Source organism: Ochotona princeps, chromosome 24, assembly GCF_030435755.1.
Source record: "Ochotona princeps isolate mOchPri1 chromosome 24, mOchPri1.hap1, whole genome shotgun sequence".
NCBI classification, from domain to species: Eukaryota; Metazoa; Chordata; class Mammalia; order Lagomorpha; family Ochotonidae; genus Ochotona; species Ochotona princeps.
In genome coordinates this window covers 10,059,813-10,081,624 of record NC_080855.1, presented here as the reverse complement: position 1 = coordinate 10,081,624, position 21,812 = coordinate 10,059,813, and the positions used below count along the sequence as shown (strand labels likewise).

The following is a 21,812-nucleotide window of genomic DNA, read 5'->3' as shown; positions in this document are numbered from 1 at the left end:
AGATGCCTTGCTCCCTCTCCCTCAACAGTAAGCATTGCTGACTCCTTGCACTGAACTGCAGAGACCTGAAATCTCAGGCACCCCCAGGTGAACGCTGTCTGTCACCCCAGTGGGGATTCTGTGGATTCCCTAAGGGTTCTCCTGCTCCAGTGGGATCACCACCTACCCCCACGTAGGACCCAGGCTCTACCTAGTTTTCTGTTAGCCTCTAGGTTTTGACACATAGGCCACTTGACACACCTGGCCCATGAACCTGTGGCATGGTGTGTGCAAGTTCAGCTGCCAGGCAGGCCCAGGTTCCAATCAGCGTGTGACCTTTTGGCAAGTCCCCAAGTGTACACAGGGAGGAATACAGCAACTGCCACAGGGAGCTGTGGAGCCAGCTGTTCACACTGGCCCAGGAGCAGGACAGGGGTCCTTGTCTCTTTTCCCTGCCCCTGGCCAGTAGGAGGCATCCTATCCAGGGCCCTCCCTGTTCTCCCCAGTCCTTCCCCCTATTTCTGCCCTGTTCCCCATCACACGTTCCTTAAGACTGGGCAGAGCCTAGTACATTCTCTGCTGGCCAGCTAGCCGAGTCATCTGTGCGTCTGCCTTCCCCAGATCTGCAGCATGGATCTGCTGCTTTGTGGCCAAGGGGCTTGGACACTGGTCTTGACTGTGTACCACCCTGGATGGCTACCACTCCCCTACACCCCACTCCACCTCACCCCTGCAGCTGTGCTGCTGGCCAGGGACTTGGGCCAAGCCAGGGAGGACCAGGCAGCCTCCCTGGGCTCCTGCTGGGGAAATCCTCTCTCCTCCCAGTCCTGCTGCTGCTCTCTTGCTTCTCACATTTCAGCTTCTGAGTTACTGGCTCTGCTGGGGTGGGCGGGTGCTGCAGCTGTACCACACAGACGGAGGGGCTTGGCAGGAGAGAGGGCAGTCAATGCAAAGGCGTGGTCTTCCTCACTGTCTGCCAGAGTTTAAAGCCAAGAACTTCCTTGACCCCTCAGACTTGCCCCTTGCTTTCTCTGGGCAGACTGTGAGACCACCAAGCTGGGGCTGTGGACCGTGGTCTTGAGCCTGTCATTCATACATGACCATGACTCTCCCTCCATACTCCCCTTCCCCTCACTAGCCTGACTCTCCTCTTGCACAGGACTTACTTGGCCAGGGCTGGGCCACCAGGACCATGTGAGCAGCCACTTGGGTGTCTGGAAGCAGCCCAAGAGGATTGCAGGCCCTGGCACTGACCAGCTGTGAGGATGTTGGTCAAGTCTCTTGGGTCTATCGATAGGACTTATGTTCCAGAATGAAACTAGAGCAGGAATGGAAGCAAGCTACCAGGGCAACATCGGGCACTCAGCAGGCACCTGGCCACGACTCCCCCAGCACACATGCCCCCTGGGATCACACTGGGACTCTGAGCCTGCCCCTCTGCAGAGAGAGCCAGTCTGGGTTTCCTGGCTCCCTTTTCTACCATGTAGCCCACCCAGATTTGGCTGTCTATCACGGCAGGAACAGGCAGTCCCTGCCCTGGCCTTGGCCTTGGACCTTCTCATCTATCTGGGGGAGTGCAGACCTGCTCTGGGGACACCTCTCAGCTGTCCTCGTCCATACTGCTCTGCTAGCTCCCTTTAGGTTTCTGTGAGCCTCCCTGATGCTGCCCTCTCCGCCATCAGCCCCTGTCTGCTAGCTAACTCGTCCTTCTGTCATTGCAACCAAAGAGGCTCCGGCTGGCGCTCTGCTTCTGCAGATTAAACTGTAGCCAGTGATACTGATACCAGCCGTCCCAGGTGAGCATGTGCGAATCAGTCTTGGCTGCACAGTTCCAGCACAGCTCCCTGCTGGCGCTCCTGGGGGAGCAGCAGAACATGGCCTGGGTGTTGGGCCTCATGCACCCAGGTTCCTGGCTCACGGCTTCAGCTCCAGTCATAGTGGCCATTTGGGGAGTGAATCAGTGGGTTCCTTGCTTCCTTGCTTCCTTCCTTCCTTCCTCTCTCTTTCTTTTTTATTGTAAAGCCATATTTACAGAGATAATGTAAATATAATAATTTCAGAAAGATCTTACATCTTCTAGTTCACTCCCGAAGTGGCTGCAGTGGCCAGAGCTGAGCTGATCTAAAGCCAGGAACCAAGTGTTTCTTTTGGGTTTCCCATGCAGGTGCAGGAACCCAAGGCTTTGGGCCGTCCTTTGCTGCTTTCCCAGGCCACAAGCTGGGAGCTGGATGGATGGGAAGTAGGGCTTCCAGAACATGAATCAGCAACCATATAGGATCCTGGCACATGCAAGGTGAGGACTTTAGCCATTAGGCCACCGTGCCAGGCCCGCTGTATTTTTTTTTAATTGGAATGATATACAGAGTTTAGGAGAGACAGAGAAAAAGATCTTCCATTCACTGGTTCACTCACCAAGTAGCCGCAATGGTTGGAGCTGAGCCAATCCAAAGCCAGGAGCCGGGACCTTCTGGGGCTCCCGTGGGGGTGCAAGGTTCCAAGGCATTGGGCCATCCTCTACTGCTTTTTCATGCCACAAGCAGGGAGCTGGATGGGAAGTGGAGCAGCTGGACTGCTATGATACGGTGCCCATATGTGATCTTGGGCAAGGCAAGGACTTTAGTCACTAAGGTACAGCACTGGGCCCCTGGCTTTGCTGTATTTAAAACATGTGCTTTATAAAGTTACCGTAAAAGTTACTTCGGGCCCGGCACGATGGCCTAGTGGCTAAAGTCCTTGCCTTGAATGCGCCAGGATCCCATATGGGCTCCGGTTCTAATCCTGGCAGCTCTACTTCCCATCCTTCTTGTGGTCTGGAAAAGCAGTAGAGGATGGTCCAAAGCCTTGAGACCCTGTACTCGCATGATAGATCCGGAAGAGCTCCTGGCTCCTGGCTTTGGATCGGCGCAGCACCGGCCATTGCAGTCACTTGGGGAATGACTCAGCAGACAGAAGATCTTCCTCTCTATCTGTCCTCCTCTCTGTATGTCTGACTTTGCAATGAAAATAAATTTTTTTTTTTTAAAGTTACATCATTTCATTCGAAAGGCTTCAAGACAGAGTGGGAGAGATATTGCAGAGAGGTTTCTCATTCTCTGATACACTCTCCAAATGCCAGAAATAGCCAGGTCTAGGATAGGGACTCAGTCTGGGTCTCCCATGGGGGTGAGCTAACACCTGCAGCTTCCCAGTGTACACATCCGTAGAAAGTTGGATCGGAAGCTCGTGGGAAGGACTCAGATATGGGATGGGGGGACCTAAATGGGGACTTAATAATTACTCCAAGTGCCTGTACAGAATGCCTCCTGTGGAAGAAAGCTAGGTACCTGGTTCTTATTCACATTTTGAGTGGAGAGATACCTCCCTAGGGGAGAAAACCTCAAGTTAGGGAACTGCGACCCCCCCATGGTCGGGAGGAGCCAAATGCAGAGAAGGACCATCCTGGGCGGCGGGGGGTGGGGGGGGGACTCAGCCAGGGGAGCAGGAGAGGCGAGGGCAGGAGCCCACTGCGGTGGAAGGAGTGCCAGAGAGAGCTGGGAGGGACTCCGACCATCTCGAACATGGCCGTTCGCTTATTTTGAACTGAGTGAATTAGAATCTGATGGATGACGGCAGTGTGCACCCAAAACTCGGGTTGCCACCTGCTAGATTCTCGAGGTCTTGAGAACACAGGAGAGGGGGCAAGTGGTCAGCCTGTACACCCAGCACCTGTTAGGGTTTCCTTGACTGTTCAGGTCTTGCTTGCCCATAGAGCAGCGTGTGTGCCTGTCGCCCTCTTGTGGCTGGGGGAGCTTTGCTGGTCCAGCCTTGCTGGTCAGGAGCTCGGGGTAGGAGATGAGACCAGTGGCTGTCTGACCCACTCTCTGCCTTCCTGGGCACATTCAGGGTCCAGTCTCCTGAGCGGGGACTTTCTGCTTCTGCAGGTAGCCCCCTGACCATGACTGCTGGCATTTATACAACTAACATGCTTTGCAGCACACCTGGACCCAAAAGGCCACATTGTGCATTGTACCCCTGCCCCTGGAATATTGCTAGGAAAGTTCTTTAACATGTCTCCTGCACCTGTGGTGGCAGATTTTTTTTACACTCCTCCATGGAGAGTGGGCAGAACCTGCAGTGGCCTCGCCCCTGACCCAGGGGATCCGCAGGTGAGCAGACACCTCAGCAGGCGTGCACTGCTCACAGGGTCCCCTCTGCCCTGCTCACAGGGTCCCTCGACCCACAGCGTTTTCTCCAGCTGCTTGTGGAGAGGAATCCAGAAGGAATTGAAGCAAAGTGCAAGTGAGGGAGTTTCTTGCTGGTTCAGGTGAAGGGATCACGCAGCAAGGATTGAGAAGAAGCCTCTAGAGCCTGAGCAGTGACCCAGATCACAGGCAATGAGACCATGGGGACCTAAGTCCTACAGTCACAAGGAGCTGCTCCCTGCCGCCAGCTGGGAAGCTGGGAAGAGACTCCAAGCCTTGGATGACACCTTGGCCCTCAGCTCGGCTTCGCTGGTGAGACCCTGGCCTTGACCCTCTGAGCTGTCAGGCGGTCAGTGTGAGTTGTTTCAAGCCACTAGCTCTGTGGAACTTTGTGACTCAGCAGTTGAAGGCTAACACATCATCCATCCAGAGAGAAGGAGCAATGAGAAAAATCTCATCTGGGCCCAGCGGCGTGGCCTAGCGGCTAAAGTCCTCGCCTTCAACGCCCCGGGATCCCATATGGGCGCGCGTTCTAATCCCAGCAGCTCCACTTCCCATCCAGCTCCCTGCTTGTGGCCTGGGAAAGCAGTCGAGGACGGCCCAAAGCTTTGGGACCCTGCACCCGCGTGGGAGACTCAGAAGAGATTCCTGGTTCCCGGCTTCGGATCGGTGCAGCACCAGCCGTTGCAGCTCACTTAGGGAGTGAATCATTGGAGGGAAGATCTTCCTCTCTTTCTCTCCTCTTCTCTGTATATCTGACTTTGTAATGGGAATAAATAAATCTTTAAAAAAAAAAAAAGAGAGAAAAATCTCATCAATTCCACTTGGGTGCTGCTGTGTGTGGACTTGGGGCTTCAGTGTCCCCAGCTGCTGCTCTCCCTGCTGGCTGCAGCTCCTCGAAAGAATAGATTTTTGAGTATTCAGTTTTAATTTTATTTGAAAGGCAGAGAGAGAGAGAGAGAGAGAGAGAGAGAGAGAGAGAGAGAGAAAGAGAAGATATCTCCCATTTCCTGGTTTATCCTCCCAGTGCTTGCAGTAGCTGGTGCTGGGCCAGACTAAATCCAGGAGCCAGAAACTCCATCCCGCCTTCTACGTGGGTGGCAGTGACCCAACGACCTGGGCTGTCACCCACTGCCTCCCAGGTGTGCATCCACAGGAAAGCTGGAGTCAGCAGCAGAGCCAGGAGCCGAACCCCAGCATTCTGCTATGGGATACAGCTCCCGGTGGCATTTCCTGGCTGCTGTGCCCAGCATCCACTCCTTGGAGCTGCTCTTGGGTAGCAGGCCTCAGCAGCTGGCACAAAGGCCATGTCCATGTTGGGAAGCCCTGTGTTGAGGCCCCCATCCCAGCAGCCAGGAGCTCTTGTGGGGGCGGGCAGGGCTCCACCTGACAGAGGAAAGTTGCTGTGGATCCACCACCTTAGGGACTCTGCTTATTGGGGCCCCCCAGGATTCTGGCTGCCCTGAGGGCCAATAAAGACATCATAATAACAGCTTTGTTCAATTTAATAATGTAATTCACCCATTTAAAATGGTGGCTTTTTGTCCATTCACACCATGGTACAACCAATTTCAAAGTACATCCATCATCCCAAAGAAAGCCTGATAGCTTTTCGCAGTCACCCCCTATTTTTTTCCCCAGTCCCCTAGCCCCTGATGCTAATCACCAAGGTGCTGTCTGTGGATTTGCTCATTCTTAAATGTGGCAGGGCTTCAATTCTTTCTTTCCTTTTTAAAAAAAGATTTATTTATTTATTTGAAAGACAGGGTCTTACACACATACACATACACACACAGAGTCTTCTGTCTACTAGTTCATTCTCCAAATAGTCGCAAAAGCTGGGGCTTTTGTCAGAAGCCAGGAACTCCATCTGGGTCTCCCATGTGGGTTGCAGTGGCCCAAGTACTTAAGCCATTGCTGTATGGGAAGAGAGATGTATGGGAAGTAGAGCAGCTGGGACACAAACTAGCGCCGGTGTGAGCAAGATGAGGATTTAGTCACTGAGCCATCATGCTGGGTTCTCATTTCTTTTTAGTGGCTGACTAATATTCCATTGCATACATGAACTGCATTGTGCTTACCCATTTATGCATGGACTCCATATCCCTCTTACACGCCTCTTCTCAGAGTAATGTTGCTGTAACTTTTGTACAGAATGATGTCTTTATGACCCTGTTTTTATTTCTATGGATTTCCTAGGAGTGGCATTGCTGGAGCAGATGATAGCCACAACAAATTTTGCACAGCCCCAAAACTAGTGATGTGGCACAGAAAGTAATGGCGTCCCAAGAAGTCCATGTGCAAAGTGCTGGAGCCTATGAGTAAATTACCTTTCATGGCGAAAGATGCTGTGAAGATGTGACTAAGGTAAAGCTTTAGGGCAAGCAGGTGCCAGTCAGAGATGTGACAGTAGGAGTGGAGGCTGGGGGGAAGGGCCAAAAGCCAGGGAATGCACCTGAGTACTGAGCAGCTGGAAAAAGCCAGAAGGGCTTTCACTTGGTGTTCAGCCAGATATGACCCCACTTGGGACTTCTGACCTGTGGAGAGTATTTGTGTTGTTTGAAACTACTAAGTGTATGGTAACTTGTTACAGTTGCAATAGGATGTTTGTGTTATAGATGGCCAAGAAAAATCAAATGAGTGATACTTTGTGATACATGAATACTGTAGGAGATTGCTTTGTGTCCACGAATAATACATGTTGCTGATACACAGAGGTGCCTCTACCTGGGGCATCTCTTCCTGCTACTCTGGCACTCCAGGGGCAGCACTGAGCACCTGCTAGGCAGACTACAGGGGTCACAGTGCCCCAATATCCATTACTTGGCCTTGTATAGAAAACACTGGCCACTCCCTTGTGTAGACCCAGGGAGGGTTGGAGGCCTCACGGAAGGAAGGCTGTCCAGCATCCTCTGTGAACTCTGGAGGCACTGCCAGAGTTGGGCAGGGTCAAACCAGGCATGGAAGAGGTTGCAGGACCTTACTTCAGGGACTTCATGGGTGGCTGCTGGGGAAGTCCTGGGGTAGGTGTGCTACAGGTGACCCTCCTCCTGTAGGCTGCAGGCAGGCGTGGTTGAGCCAGCGGAGAACTGTTGGAGCTTGTGAGGCTGAGACTTCCAGGGCTCTGGGCTGGTGGGCACAGCCAAGGCAGCCAGGGTGAATGAAGCCTGTCAGATTGTGTGCTCTTGGGGAATCAGGTGTGGGCAAGGCAATGTTGCAGGAGCAGCTGGCTGGGATGTGCGTCTCCCACTGTCCTGGCGTGCAGGTCTGTGGTCCCATATGTTAAGATGTGTTGAGGAAACTCCCTGGGGCTATGGTGACAGTGTCTGTCTGCCTTGGCTTCTGGGTCACCCAAACTGTCTACAAAGACAACAACAGACAGGGCTGACTGCACTAGGGAATCCTGGCTTCCACCCTGGAGCTAGTGGCCAGCCCTGCACCCTGCACCCCTGCCCCTGCCCTGAGTCACAGATGGGGGATGAGGTGGGGAGGAGGCTGGACTGAGGCAGATGCGGCAGTTACCTGGTGGAGAAGCTAAAGGGGCCCCAGAAGCCCCAGGCATGAAGGTAAACTTTTTAAAAAAGATTTATTTTTATTGGAAAGGCAGATACACAGAGAGAAGGAGAGACAGAGAAGATCTTCTGTCCGATGGTTCACTCCCCAAGTGAGCCGCAACTGCTGGAACTAAGCCAATCCGAAGCCAGGAGCCAGGAGCTTTTACAGTTCTCCCACAAGGGTGCAAGAACCCAAGGCTTGGGCCCGGCGGTGTGGCCTAGCGGCTAAAGTCCTTGCCTTGAAAGCCCCGGGATCCCATATATGCTCCGCCGGTTCTAATCCCGGCAGCTCCACTTCCCATCCAGCTCCCTGCTTGTGGCCTGGGAAAGCAGTTGAGGATGGCCCAATGCATTGGGACACTGCACCCGCGTGGGAGACCCGGAAGAGGTTCCAGGTTCCCGGCTTCAGATTGGTGCGCATCGGCCCGTTGCGGCTCACTTGGGGAGTGAATCATCGGACGGAAGATCTTCCTCTCTGTCTCTCCTCTGTGTATATCTGGCTGTAATAAAAAAAATGAATAAATCTTTAAAAAAAAAAAAAGAACCCAAGGCTTTGGGCCATCCTTTGCTGCTTTCCCAGGCCACAAGCAGGGAGCTGGATGGGAAGTGGGGCGGCTGGGATTAGAACTGGTGCCTGGGCCCAGCGGCGTGGCCTAGCGGCTAAAGTCCTCGCCTTGAATGCACCGGGATCCCATATGGGCGCCGGTTCTAATCCCGGCAGCCCCACTTCCCATCCAGCTCCCTGCTTGTGGCCTGGGAAGGCAGTCGAGGACGGCCCAAAGCTTTGGGACCCTGCACCCGCGTGGGAGACCCGGAAGAGGTTCCAGGTTCCTGGCTTCAGATCGGCGCGCATCGGCCCCGTTGTGGTCACTTGGGGAGTGAATCATTGGATGGAAGATCTTCCTCTCTGTCTCTCCTCTCTGTATACCTGACTTTGTAATAAAATAAATAAATCTTAAAAAAAAAAAAAAAAGAACTGGCACCCATATGGGGGATCCTGGTGCAAAGCGAGGACTTTAACCACTACGCTATTGCGCCGGCCCCGAAGATAAACATATTTAAAAAGATTTATTTTTATTGCAAAGTCATATTATATATGCATATATATATATATATATATATGTAGAGAGAGACAGAGACGAAAACATTGTTTAAAAAGATGTATTTATTTATTTGAAAGACAGCTGGTTCACTCCCCAAATGGCAGCAAGAGCTAGAGCTGGGCTGATCTGGAGCTGGAAGGCAGGGACTTCTTCTAGGTATGCTGCGTGGGTGCAGCGGCCCAAAGATTTGGACCACGTTCCGCTCCTTCCCAGGTCATTAGCAGGGAGCTAGGTCAGAATCGGAGCAGCCAGGATACAGATGCTGGTATGGCAGCCTAAAATTCCACTGCTCCGGACCCGACCCCATTTTAAAAATAATGCAATACACTTCTAAAAAGCAAAAATTAATGCAAACAAAACAACAAAACATGTCGAACAGAACTGCGTGTGTCTGGCAGGTGATGAGGGACGCGTACTTGAGAAACCGCCCAGCAGTTTGCTGGGCAGCAACGCCTGGGGAACAATGGTATTTCCTAACCACCGCGGCGCCAATTGTTACCAGTGGGAATATTGCAAAGAGGAGGCGCGAGCTGGGCGGCACCTGAAGGGTGGATGGGATTGGGAAAGGCCGGGGTGGCCAGCGGTAGCACCGAGGACATTCCGAGGCAGGCGTGGGCTTCCTGCACCCGGGGGAGGGCGGGGGCCGGAAGGCTTCGGTGCAGGGGACGGGGGCGGAAGCCCGCGGCCGGCGCCCCCCGCGCAGAGCGCGCCCTCTGGTGGAGGAGCAGGCCCCGTCGGGCTCGCCCCGAGCGCGGAGCCGAGCTGCAGCCCGCGGGGTCGGGCCGGGGACCTGGCGGCCACCGGCAGACCTCTGGCCTCCACCCTCACCTCCGCGGCGGGCCGCATCCGGGGGCAGACCCCGCCGCCCAGTGCAACCGCCTGGGACCCCGGGATTCCCATGCTAGGGGAGCTGGGACCGGCCCGGGCGGGGGTGCGGGCCCAGGCAGGGAGGAAGCCGGCTGGAGCCCCGGAGTCAGCCCCAAGTTCTGTGTGGGAAGCGGTGGCCGTGACGCAAGTTTCCAAAGGGGGCCCAGGCTCGGCTCGCAGGGAGCGCGCCCGGGCGGCTGGGCTCGGAGCAGCCGCAGGCGGGGAGCGGCAGAGGCTCGGAGCACGCACGCACTCGGCCGCGAGCACTGACCCCGCGGACCCCCGGCCGGGCGGGCTGGGATCCCTCTCGCCCTGGCCCTTTTTTTTTTTTTTGCAACGCTTGCCAACCTGTCAGCTGATGGACCTCATCACCCATAGTGGCGCATGTAGCTCGGCCGCAGCTCGCTTCATTCACGCGCGCCTTCCCGCCCACCCCCACGGACCTGGGGGCTTCCGGGAGCCCCCGCATTCGGGGGAGCCCCGCAGAACCCCTCATGCGGCAGCCGGGCCCCCGGGGGCCCGAGTCCCTCCGGCACCGGCCTCGCGCTGCCCGGGTTGGGGGGGCGCACTGCAAATAGTCCTTTGTTTACATGCAATTCCTTACTCCGCGGAAGGAGGCTGGGGGAGTGCTGAGTTTTCACCAGCTGTTTCCCGCCTTGAAACAGACATCTGATCAGCTGCAAACACACACACACCACACACACACACATACACGCGCTCGGGGAGGCAGGCCGGAGAGACCTCCCTCCCGCCCCTCCCGCCCGCCTCCCTCCCCTCGCCGCCGCCGCCGCCACCAGCATCTGGGACCGGCCGATTCCGCACCTCCGTCCGGCGCTGCCCTACGATTCGGATTTCCATCTTGCATCCTCCGGCTGCCTGCGGGACTCGGCTCGCGCGGAGGAGGGGGGCCGATCGCTATGGAGTATTTCATGGTGCCCGCTCAGAAGGTGCCCTCTTTGCAACATTTCAGGAAAACAGAGAAAGAAGTGATAGGAGGGCTCTGTAGGTGTGTACTCCTCCTCCTCCTCCTCCTCCCCCTATCCACCCACCCCCTGGCCCACCATGGCAGTCCCCCCGGCCAGCCGGCCTCAGCGGGCGCGTGTGCGCACGCATGGCCCGCGCCGCGGACCCGGCTCGCCTTTCTTAGCTCTATCCCCTCGGCCCGGGGCCCGCCGAAGTCCGGTGCTCGGGTCTCTCGAGCCTCCCGGGCACCCTCGTCCCTCGCAACATGGGAGCCCCGAGCGGTCTTGGCCACTTTTGTCCACTGCAGGCGGGCGAGTCGCGACGTTTGTAAATTGCAAACAGACCCACGTGGTTCTGCAGCAGTCCCGGCCATGCTTGGTGCTGCTGGCTTTCCCCCTTGCTTCCTCCTCCCCCCTCCCGCGGTGGTTTCCTTCCTCTCCCTCCTTCCTCGCGCTCACTGCGCGCCCCTCTCCCCCTCCAGGCGGAGCTGGGGGGCCCGGGACACGCGTGGGGGGCAGCGGCTCCAATGCAGCCATGCCGCGGTTCCCGGGCGCGAGGGGTGTGGGGGGGGCAGGAGCCGAGTGGTGTGCGCGGTTGCAGAGTGTGGGATTGCAACTGGGGCGGGGAGGGGGGGCGTGCTCGCGTGGGGCTGCAGCGGTGAGGGGTGGGCGGGCCCGGGTGGCGGGGCCGGCGAGCCGCGCGGCCAGGGCACATTGGCGGCTGCCCGATCGCTCTCCCGCCCGCCCGCGCCCGGGCGCTGTTTACTAGCGAGGCCTGGACGTGACTCTGCAGCCCTCTTGGAGTAGGCGGACCTCGGCGCACGGCCTCGCGGGAGCTGTAGTTCTCTGCGGCCCGCCGGCACGGCATTGTGGGTCTTGTAGGCGCTCCCGGGCCACGCTTTCCCCCCTGCACAAAGCTCGCCCCCTGAGGGAAGCGTGGACCGGGAGGGGTCGGGACAGAACGCAGGAGACCGCCGCCTGCCCAGCAAGGCGGTTTCTCCGCTGCACGTGGATCTCTCCTGTGAAGTTTCCCACCCCGTGCCCCTCCCTCTCCCGGCCATAAACTGAAAGCGGCGGGTCTCGCTGCCGGGTGGGTGGCCCGAGGTGCGCAGCCTGCTCCAGAAGCAGCTTTGCAAACGAGACCCTAAGTTGTTCCAGATAAACCCTTTCAGCAAAGGGCGATGGTTTTGCAGCCCACACGCGGGCGGATCGCGCTTGCACGTGCCTGGGACCCGGCCTCTGCATCCTCCAGTGACCCTCACTGAAGGTTGTAACGGGGTGGGGAGGGGGAGGAAGGTGCTCCCGGGTGTGCATAACTTTGCGATCAGAGCAGCCCCCTTCCCTGCAATGCTGCTGCTGCTGCAGCGAAATGGCTCCTCGGGGCTGGGACCACGTGCTCCTGTGCCCAGGCAGACAGGGCGGGCAGACGGGAGGGAGGAGGAGCCCAGGTGAGTGGTGGCCCAGGTTGGTGGACACCAGCGGCTGCAGAAACTGAGCCAGGGGAAAATTGTGGGCATGTGTTTACCCGCGTCCCCTGGAGTCACCAGCCCTCTGCAGACCCCTCTACAGCCAGGCTCAGGATCTGTACTTCAGGAGGCATCGGGCCAGCTGACTCCTGTGGCAGCCAGCAGTTCGCTGAGGATTGACTGCTCAGCCTGTAACAGGCTCAAAAAACAAAAAAACTCCTGGGCTCTTTGTCCTGGGGACTCAACCTTGTCTGCCTTTTTCTCCCTGAATTGTCATCACCTTCCTGTAAGTCAAGTTACCTTACGATCCAGCTGGAGCAGATGGCGGTGCTGGGAGTTGAACCTGATGCCAGAGCTCAGAGCTGGGCTGGGCAATGAGGAGGTGGAGTTGAATTCTCTCCAGGCTGGAAGAGGGTGTTTGGGGTCCTGTGGCCACTGGGCAGGCTTGAGGCACCGGGACTCTGCTGTCACACCTGGGCATAGTTTGAATCCTGGCAGGGCCTCCTAGGATGCGGGCTTCACTCTGTCCCCAGAGTTGGACCTGGTGACACACTTAGGTACTACCCTGCAAGGCAGTTGTGAGCTGTGCACGGGGCCCCTGTGTTCATTCCCAGCAAGGGCAGCAGAGTGAGGTGGGAGGTCTGTCCAGGTTGGCCAGACAGACCTGCTCCTCACAACCCTCGCGGTCCCAGTTCCAGGCTGGTGGAGGTGGCTGCATTCCCTGGGGGCTGTCAGGCACAATGCAAGGGTCCTTGGCCTCTGTAAGCCAGAGCACCTGGCAAGGTCAGCCACAGGTGTACAAGTGTCTGGTAGCTGTGGTGGTGACACTCAGACCCTTCAAAGAAGGTGCATGGTGGTCTCTATAACCTTGTTTAAAAATGTTCCTCTTAGAAGACATTAGGGGAAGTTTAAGGGATTTGGAGGGTCTATTGGGCCCCAGATTCTGCATTTACAAAGCACCCGTTTTATGCTGGAGCTGAGGATGCAGCTGTGAGGAGCTAGCTTGCGGTCTTGTCAGCTTCCTAAGAGGCCCATGGGTTGTTGCTGAACCTCTGGGTGCTGGCCCTGGGAAAACAGGGCATCGCTGTTGTCCTCCCTTGTCCCCTATTCCTCCATCTGATCTGTTCCAAGTGCTGTCATGTCTCTTTGAAGTGAGGCAGTGCTTCCTCATCTGACAGGTGGGGGGATATGGGCTAGGTTGGGGATCCCGTTGCTGGTGAGTGGCAAGACGTGGGTCTGCGTTAGAACCTGTGATAGGCTGGGGCCAGTGTGGGCAGCATAGAGGGAGGGGAAAACAGTGGGGGTGTTTGCAAGACAGGGGAGCATGGTGTGTGCTGGGACTGGGGAGAGTGAGATGTGTGAACAAAAAGCTTGGAAACAGGCCCACACAGGCTGCTTAGGTGGTGGAGCCATGGGTACTCCTGCTGGGGGGAGTTGTCTTCTGCCCTTGTGTCCAGGACCTTCATACCCTGTGTGGGTATTGCTTTGTGTCCATGAGCCTGGGCTGTATAGTGTATGAATGACTTCAGGGGCAGCATGGAATGGCAGTTCTCCAGGGCCACTTTGGGGTACAGGGCATGGGGACCCCTTTTTTGTAGATCCGACTTGAAGAGCTCACCCCTTGCCTCTCCTGAAGGTGTTGGGCAGGGGTCCTGTGCATAGAAGGAGCAGTGTTGGTCTGGGCTCCCAGGCTTGGTGCCCAGGTTTTGTTCCTTGGCTGTTGATTGTTGTTGTTTCTGGGTGCCCTTCCCTAGCCCTGAAGCCAGGGCATCACCCCTCCTGCCACTGCCCGCCCCCCGCCCCTGGCTCCTCCAGACCGTTCTTTTTCCAGGGCAGCCAAGAAGGCAGCCAGGTGGGATGACTGCTCACCTGGGGACAGGGCACTTGGGCCTGGTGGTTCCTATAATCTGGCTGACATCTACAAAATCCAGGGAGCTTTTCAGGTGATCTAGTGCATTGTCACCTGGAAACTTATCAGTAGGAACCCTTCCTTGGTCAGCATCCCATGGATAAGATTTCCTGGTTAGCTCTCCTTCACCAGTGAGAAGCCCTGGTTGGCCCACAGTCTACCAATTAGAACCTCTGTTTAGCTCACACTTCACCAATCAGCTGTTGATGAATGCTCCTTCTGTTGACTGTCAGCTGGGACTTCCTGTGCAGTTTAGATGAGTTTTGATTGGTTGGCAAACCCAAGCCCCCCCACCCCTGATAAGTCTGTTTTCTTGAATTTAAGTCAGCTAAGCACTAGGTTAACTAGCACCTGGTTCTTGAACCTGGAGGCTGGGATGCTGGGTGTGGTGGGGAGAAGCCAGGCCGGTGGCTTCCACTGAAAAGCGGGACCCTGCATACTCCCCTGAGCCTTTCCCCCAGTGCCCTGTTCGCTGGCTGGGCCTCAGGGCCTCTCTGTTCTGGGATGTTCAGCCTTCAGTCTCCCCAGTAGCAGACATCATCCTGGGGGAGGGAGACGCTGGGTGTGAGCCTCCTTTGGGTTTATGAGCAGGTTGGTTGGGAGGACTGGGCTGGGAAGTGGAGGAGTGTGACCTTAGGCCAAGTCATCCCACTTGTGTGCCTGGTCGCTTCCTGGGGATCAGAGAGGGCAGGGTTGTTGCTCCTCCAGCTGCTGTACTACACTCCCTCCAGAAGACAGTGGTCTGAGGGAGCTGTTTATAGAGGGTGATGCTGGCTGTCAGAGCTCTGGGGTCTGCCAGGGCCTGTTGCACCGTGGTCGGCATGGCACGTGCCTGCCCCTCCCAGGATCCCACGTGGCTCACCATTACCTGGGGGTGCTGGGCTTCTGTGTTGCTCTGGTTGGGGTGTGAGTGAGGTCTGGAGCTGGTGCTTCCTTTGCTGTGGGGCATCTGTCACCTGCTGAGCTGGGCACCCAGGGCCTGCGGGACCTGACCCCTGACTGCCCCTGCTTTTTCAGTTGTTGCTGTTGTTAAAGATTTATTTGTTTGAGAATCAGAGTTATACCCAGAGATTTTCCTTTCCATCCTCTGGTTCTTGGGCCCGGCGGCCTGGCCTAGCGGCTAAAGTCCATCCTCTGGTTCTCTCCCCAGATGTCCACAATGGCCAGGGCTAGGCCAGGTCAAAGCCAGAGTTTCTTCTGGGTCTCCCACATGGCTGCACGGTCCCAGGCCTTTAGCAGGGGCTGGATCAGAAGCATATGGGATGCTTCCCCCACCAGGCCACAGTGCCAGTCCCCATCCCTCTTGCTTGGTAGTTACCGGGCCCCTTAGCTCATAGGAAGATGGTGCCAACCGAGCAAGAGAAGTCTAGCAGAGTGAGTCTTTAGCATATTTTGTGTAGAATGCAAGACTTTTTTTTTTTTTTTTAATTTATTACTCAGGCTGTCTGGGTGGCCACTTTCCAGGTGGCCCAATGGTGGAAATGGGGCTCAAGTCCCTGGTCAGTCCTGGCCCTTTGAGTATCAGCAGGATGCTGCAGAGCCTGGGAGGGTGGGAGGTCTCTCCCCACACCTCTCTTGGGGCATGGGATGTACCGGGATGGGTTACTTGGCATCCCTTGGCTAGCTCTCCCTGTCTCTTCTTGCTCCCAGCTTTCACCTGCCCACTGTCGAGTGGTTCTGTACTCCTGTGCTAAGGACCGTGCCAGGCCTGGGAACAGACCCTCCTTCAAGGGTTGGCCAGCAGTCCCTGCAGCAACCTCCTCCTCCCTCCAGACACCCCCACTCCCACTGTGTGGCAAGTGCTGGATACCCTACTGTCTGACTCAAATCATGCCTATCCCAACTCCCTCTGCAGGGTTGGGGGCATGTGCTCTGGGGGAGGGCTTGGTAAGGAGTGGGGGTACCTTCTGCTGGGACCAGAGGCCAAGGGCCCGTATGGGGCAGGGATGGCTCTGGGCTCCCACACGGTAGATTGTATACAGTGAGCTCTGTCCTGCTGCAACAGAACTGGCCCTTCCTGAGCTCCCTGCCCTAGGGAAGGGCACAGGGGCTGGGTCTCTGAGGGGCATGTTGGGTCAGGTGCCTCTGGTCCCCCAGGTTCCTGTTGTTCATGCAGGCAGTGCAGTCAGAGCCCAGTCCCTGTCTCCCTAGGCCCAGGCTGTGAGCAACTTTGGCCTTGGCCTGGCAGAGGTCACCCCTGGAGGGCCCCTCAGGCTGTGGCTTTGGGTGGGGCTGGCAGCCTCTGCTGGGATCCCGGCATCTGGAAGCCATCAGGGCAGGGTGGGGGAGTTGCAGGGGAGGGCCTGTGAAGGGGTGCATGCCTTTCCCGGGCCACACACAGGCCCACCCCTCAGGAGCCATGGCCTTGGGTCTGCTGCCGCCTGTCTCCCACTAGCATCACAGCTTTGGGCCCTCTCTGTCTGCCTTCTCTCTCACCCTGGAATAGGGTGGAGTGGGGCAAGCCTGGGGGAAAACCGTCCCTGGGAGGAGGTCCCTGTGGTGGAGTGGCTAGTACCACCTGCCTTGTCTGCTGTGGCATCTCAGCTCAAGCAAGCAGGAGGCTGCAGGGTGCTGTGGAGATGAGGAGGGAGTGTCTTAAGACTCCTGGGTTGGCAAACATGTGACTGAGGGAGGGAAGCCATGTGTGCTGTGACAGCCAGGACCTTTCTGGGGCCCACCTGGGGGCGTTATGGGGTGCAGTGTATTTGCCAGCTTAGACCTGCTAGATGGGCACTAGGGGTCTCTGATAGTCAAATACACAGCTGGGACTCTGTCCTGGAGGAGAGCCCTCTCCCCCACCCCCCAGAAGGGAGACCAGGAATGGTTGGTTTGGAGTAGGCTGCTCATGCCATACGTCCGTGCCTGGGAGTCCCATGCAGCAACCTCCCCCACCCCCGCCCCCTGTCTCCTTCTAGTGTCAGGTAGACCTGGCTGCTTCTGCAGTGTTCAGGCAGGGAAGTCCCTTTTCTGGAAGAGCCAGGGGCTTCCTGGGTGCGGGGTACAGAGGGCACCCAGCCTGAGCCCACCCCTGTCCTGTTGGCAGCCTGGCCAACATTCCACTGACTCCTGAGACGCAGCGGGACCAGGAGCGGCGCATCCGGCGTGAGATCGCCAACAGCAACGAGCGGCGGCGCATGCAGAGCATCAATGCTGGCTTCCAGTCCCTCAAGACCCTCATCCCTCACACTGATGGAGAGAAACTCAGCAAGGTGGGCCAGCACACCTGCAGGGCTTCCTGGATGAGGTGGTAGCCTTGAGGGAAGCAGGGGAGGAGGAGAGCCAGCCCAAGTACACTGACCAGCCTCCTCTGCCACCCCCAGGCAGCCATCCTCCAGCAGACAGCAGAGTACATCTTCTCCCTGGAGCAGGAGAAGACCCGGCTGCTGCAGCAGAACACACAGCTCAAGCGCTTCATCCAGGTATCTTGGGGCTGGGAACACGGCAGCTAGGCCTACCTCGCCCACTGAGGCTTTCCCCTCCCTCTTGGCAACTTGAGATCCCTGCAGGGCAGTGGGCACAGGAGGGAACCAGACAAATGCTTGGGAAGAGGGGTCCAGTTCTGCTTCCCTGCTTGAGGTGTTTGGATTTGCAAATCCAGATGCACAGCTCCCGGGAGGACAGCTGGGGGGCTGTGGGGCAATTGGCACCCCCACCTGCATCCGTGGGGCAGTCAGGCTCACATGCTGACCCTGCCTTGGGGCTCCTTAGGAGCTGAGCGGCTCATCCCCCAAGCGGAGGCGGGCAGAGGACAAGGATGAGGGCATTGGCTCGCCAGACATTTGGGAGGACGAGAAGGCAGAAGACCTGCGGCGGGAGATGATTGAGCTGCGGCAGCAACTGGACAAGGAGCGCTCGGTGCGCATGATGTTGGAGGAACAGGTGAGAATGTGCTTCCTGTGGGCGGGCGAAGGAACCTTGCCCCGGGGCTCCCCCGTTGGCTTGGGGCACAGGGAGGACTGGGACAGGGCTGGAGTGTGCAGGGTGTTAGTGAGTGCCCACAGTAGAACAGGGTGTGGCCTGGGTCCTGCCCTAAGTCCTGCTATCCTGCCTGCAGGTGCGCTCGCTGGAGGCCCACATGTACCCGGAAAAGCTCAAGGTGATTGCGCAGCAGGTACAGCTGCAGCAGCAGCAGGAACAGGTACGGCTGCTGCACCAGGAAAAGCTGGAGCGGGAACAGCAGCACCTGCGGACCCAGGTGAGCAGGAGGTGCTGGGAGGGCCCCTGGACTTCATGACTTAGGGACCTCTGGCTGTCCAGTGGGCAGGCTCTGGGCGTAAACAGTGTCCGTTCAGGCAGTAGTACATAGAAGCTTTCCTAACAAACCCGTTGAGATACCTCATAAAGTTACATAATGAAGGTCTAGGATCTCAAAGAGCTTGGGGTCCAGAACCACCGTAGCAGATGTGGAATTGCTGTCTTGTTGCTGGAGATGGAAGGGTCTTTGGGATTGCAGAGGTCCCTGCAGGGCCACCATTGCTTAATATCAGAGGGACTATGGGGTGCAAGCTGGCCAGCCGTCACAGGGAAGGGAGGTGGAGGGCTGGCTGGGGGTTACCCCTTGGACAGAGACCAAAGGGGCTTCTTTCTTTCAGCTCCTGCCCCCTCCGGCCCCCACGCACCACCCTACAGTGATTGTGCCGGCCCCACCCCCTCCGCCCTCCCACCACATCAACGTCGTCACCATGGGCCCCTCCTCGGTCATCAACTCTGTGTCCACATCGCGGCAGAACCTGGACACTATAGTGCAGGTATCTGGGCTTGGGTTTGGGAGTGGGGTGGTTCACCAGGGTGGTCCTACAGAAGCAAGCTCTTTAAGGGGAACTGGGATATGAGGGATGGAGGAGGGGTGGGCTGGGGGTCAAAGGCCTGGAACCTTGGGTGATTTTCCTGGCTTGTTTTGTGGGGTCCCTGGAAGATCATGCACCCACTGTTGGTATGTGATTTGCTTCCTGAACCCACTGCTGAGTGATAAGGTTTGTGCAGCCAGCTCCAGAACTTTCTGAGCTCCATCCTGCATATGCTAGGAGGTGGGGGAGGGCATCCCTCCAGAGATGGTGGGCGCCATATTATCAGTGCTGTGGGTCCAGCCTGAGGCAAAGCTGTACCCAGCCTTGGGCAGTACCCCTTATGGGATCAGACAGCATTTGGAAGTGAGAGTAACCAACTATGTTATAAATAGTTAAATACCAAAAGAGCCTGAATGGAAAAAAGTTCACTCCCAGAACTTGAGTTGCATGTGAACTCAGAACAGGGGATAATACAGTTAATAACAAAGGCCTCCCTGAGCTCCTAGGCAGACTCTGGGAGGTGCAGTTGAGAGAGATGGTGCTAATGTGGAGGCTGCACTGGTGGGTCTCTGGAACCCCAGAAGGGTTTTTCCCTGTTTGTTGTTCCTCGACTCTGGTGGCCTCCCAGTTGCTTTGCCAGGCTTATCTCAGGGTTACGTGTTTGCGGGGAGAATGGGTCTTGAGACTGGCGGATGTCCTCAGCCCGGCGCCCTCAGTGGCCTGTCCCCCCACCCCAGGCGATCCAGCACATTGAGGGCACGCAGGACAAGCAGGAGCTGGAGGAGGAGCAGCGGCGAGCAGTCATCGTGAAGCCGCTACGCAGCTGCCCGGAGGCGCACACCTCTGACACCGCCTCTGATTCTGAGGCCTCGGACAGCGACGCCATGGACCAGAGCCGGGAGGAGCCCTTGGGGGACAGCGAGCTTCCCTGACCACCCCCCAGCCCTCCTCTCCCTCCTAGGGGGTTGGAGGGGGCCGGGGCAGCACCAGGGAGAGAAATGGGTGAATGAGTGCGAAATTTTTACAAAATTACGATATTGTTTGGGTCTCTTTTGTGACCTCTTTTTCAATACTGTAAATCAGCTCTTAAACAGATTCCCCCCAACCCGTGGTCCCAGGGCTGGGGTGGTATAGAGCGTGTGGGAGCACCCTTGGGACCCCTGGGCTGGAGGAGGCTGACACCGAGGTACCCGGCCTCTCTGTCTGCCAAAGCTTTTTTTTTGTTCATCGAATCATATTTTTGAGAACAGGGAAAATCAACTAAACCCTAAGGTGTTTCTGCCTTTCCTTCCCAGAGGCAGCCCCACGCCAGGCCGCCTTCGGTTCCCTCTCCTCTCCCCTTCCCTCTCCTCCTCTTTCTTTCTGGTTTTCTTTCTTCTCCTTTAAGCACTTACATGGGTTGGGGGTCAGGCTGGGCTGGGGCTTTCTGGGGACCTGGGGTCCACATCGCTTCTCGCCTGGGGTTTGCTGCTGCCCGCTCCCCTCCCCCTCCCATCTCAGCACAGGATCTGCCACTCTCCTCCAGCCCCTCCCCTCCCTCCAGGTTTCCCATCTTTCCATCCCCCGAGATGTCTTGTCTCTGTTTTTGTTTGTTGTTGGTTTATTATTTTTTTGTTTCAGTTTTGATTTTTTTTTTTTTTTTTTACGGTTTTTGAGGTCTTTGTGTTCCAGGAGAAGCTATTATATTTTGTTAAGAAAGTGGGGAGTGGAAAAAAAAAAACCAAGAGGCCACTGTGCCTTTGTAAAGAAACAAAATAAAGTTTGTACTTTGTTTTTTAGATGCTGTGGCTGCTGGGCGTGTGCTGTGCTGAGGATCTGGGCAAGGGACAGGGGCTTGGGCAAAGAGTAGCAGTGTCCAAGGCAGCTGGATGGAGCTGCAAAGAGTGAAGGCCTCAGGCGCCTGGGAGTAAAGTCCTGCCAAGATGGGAGTGGCCAGGAAGAAAGGAGCCACCGAGGCCGCTTCCCCAGGCCCGGGGGAAGGACGTCACGGGTCTTCAGGCGTTCTGGGCCATCCCCTCAGCTTTGTTACCTGCTCTGGGCCTCGTCCTCTGATAGGCAGCAGAGTGTGTAAGTGCTGAGGTCCAGGAGTGGCTCTGCCAGTGTGCACTCCACTGGCTCACTCTTTGGGAAAGCAGTCACAATGGCATCTCATGGAGGGGTTGGGCTGAGCCTTTAAGGTACCGATTCCTCCTTGGCCACAGATGGCCAAGAACGTGGGGCACTCACTGAGGCAGGTTTCTGGGGACTGAAGTCAGCACAGAAGGACCCAGGAATAGAAAGGCAGCAAGCATCCTGCAGGTTCTGTTACTTGCTCTGGAATTTCCAGTTATTATTATTTTTTTTAAAGATTTATTTATTTCCATTACAAAGTCGGATATACAGAGAGGAGGAGAGACAGAGAGGAAGATCTTCCTTCCGATGATTCACTCCCCAAGTGAGTTGCAACGGGCTGGTGTGCGCCGATCCGAAGCCAGGAACCAGGAACTTCTTGCAGGTCTCTCACGCGGGTGCAGGGTCCTAAGGCTTTGGGCTGTCCTCGACTGCTTTCCCAGGCCACAAGCAGGGAGCTGGATGGGAAGTGGAGCTGCCGGGATTAGAACCGGCGCCCATGTGGGATCCTGGTGCATTCAAAGCGAGGACTTTAGCCGCTAGGCCACGCTGCCGGGCCCTCCAGTTCTTTTTTAAAGGTGAACCTCGGAACAGTCTGTCGTTTTTTTCTGAAGCATTCCGGGACACTAGTGGATTCTAAGGGCCGCCCACCCTCTCCTTGCCCCCATTCCCAATGCCCCAGGCTAAACTTCTTGTGCATTGGGCAATTGGTTGTCCCCTTCTCCTTGCAAGCTCCAGGGAACCAAGCTAGCTTTTAAAAATGAAAACGTCACTACATCCAGTACATGAATCTCATACTTCTCTGGTTCTTGGGTCTGCGAGTTTTGGCAGATTCATCCACAACAGGTAGCCTTTTCAGTCAGGCTTCTGAGTCCTAAGCATCATTCGGTAGTTT

The 21,812-nt window shown here is 56.7% G+C and overlaps 1 protein-coding gene across 3 annotated transcripts; it reads left to right on the top strand.

Moving 5' to 3' along the window:
- The first annotated feature begins 6,355 nt into the window (after positions 1–6,355).
- On the top strand, positions 6,356–20,586 carry TFAP4 (transcription factor AP-4). 3 transcript variants are annotated; one of them, XM_058680993.1, is made up of 7 exons: positions 6,356–6,527; positions 17,065–17,230; positions 17,342–17,440; positions 17,730–17,900; positions 18,076–18,216; positions 18,614–18,769; positions 19,546–20,586. In XM_058680993.1, the coding sequence occupies exons 2-7, from the start codon at positions 17,156–17,158 to the stop codon at positions 19,738–19,740; spliced, it is 837 nt and encodes a 278-aa protein (XP_058536976.1). In that variant the 5' UTR covers positions 6,356–6,527; positions 17,065–17,155; the 3' UTR covers positions 19,741–20,586. The 3 variants fall into 3 exon arrangements, with proteins under 3 accessions (XP_058536976.1, XP_058536975.1, XP_058536977.1); XM_058680992.1 differs by lacking the exon at positions 6,356–6,527 and adding an exon at positions 10,053–10,690; XM_058680994.1 differs by lacking the exon at positions 6,356–6,527 and adding an exon at positions 10,054–10,631.
- The last annotated feature ends 1,226 nt before the right edge of the window (positions 20,587–21,812 follow it).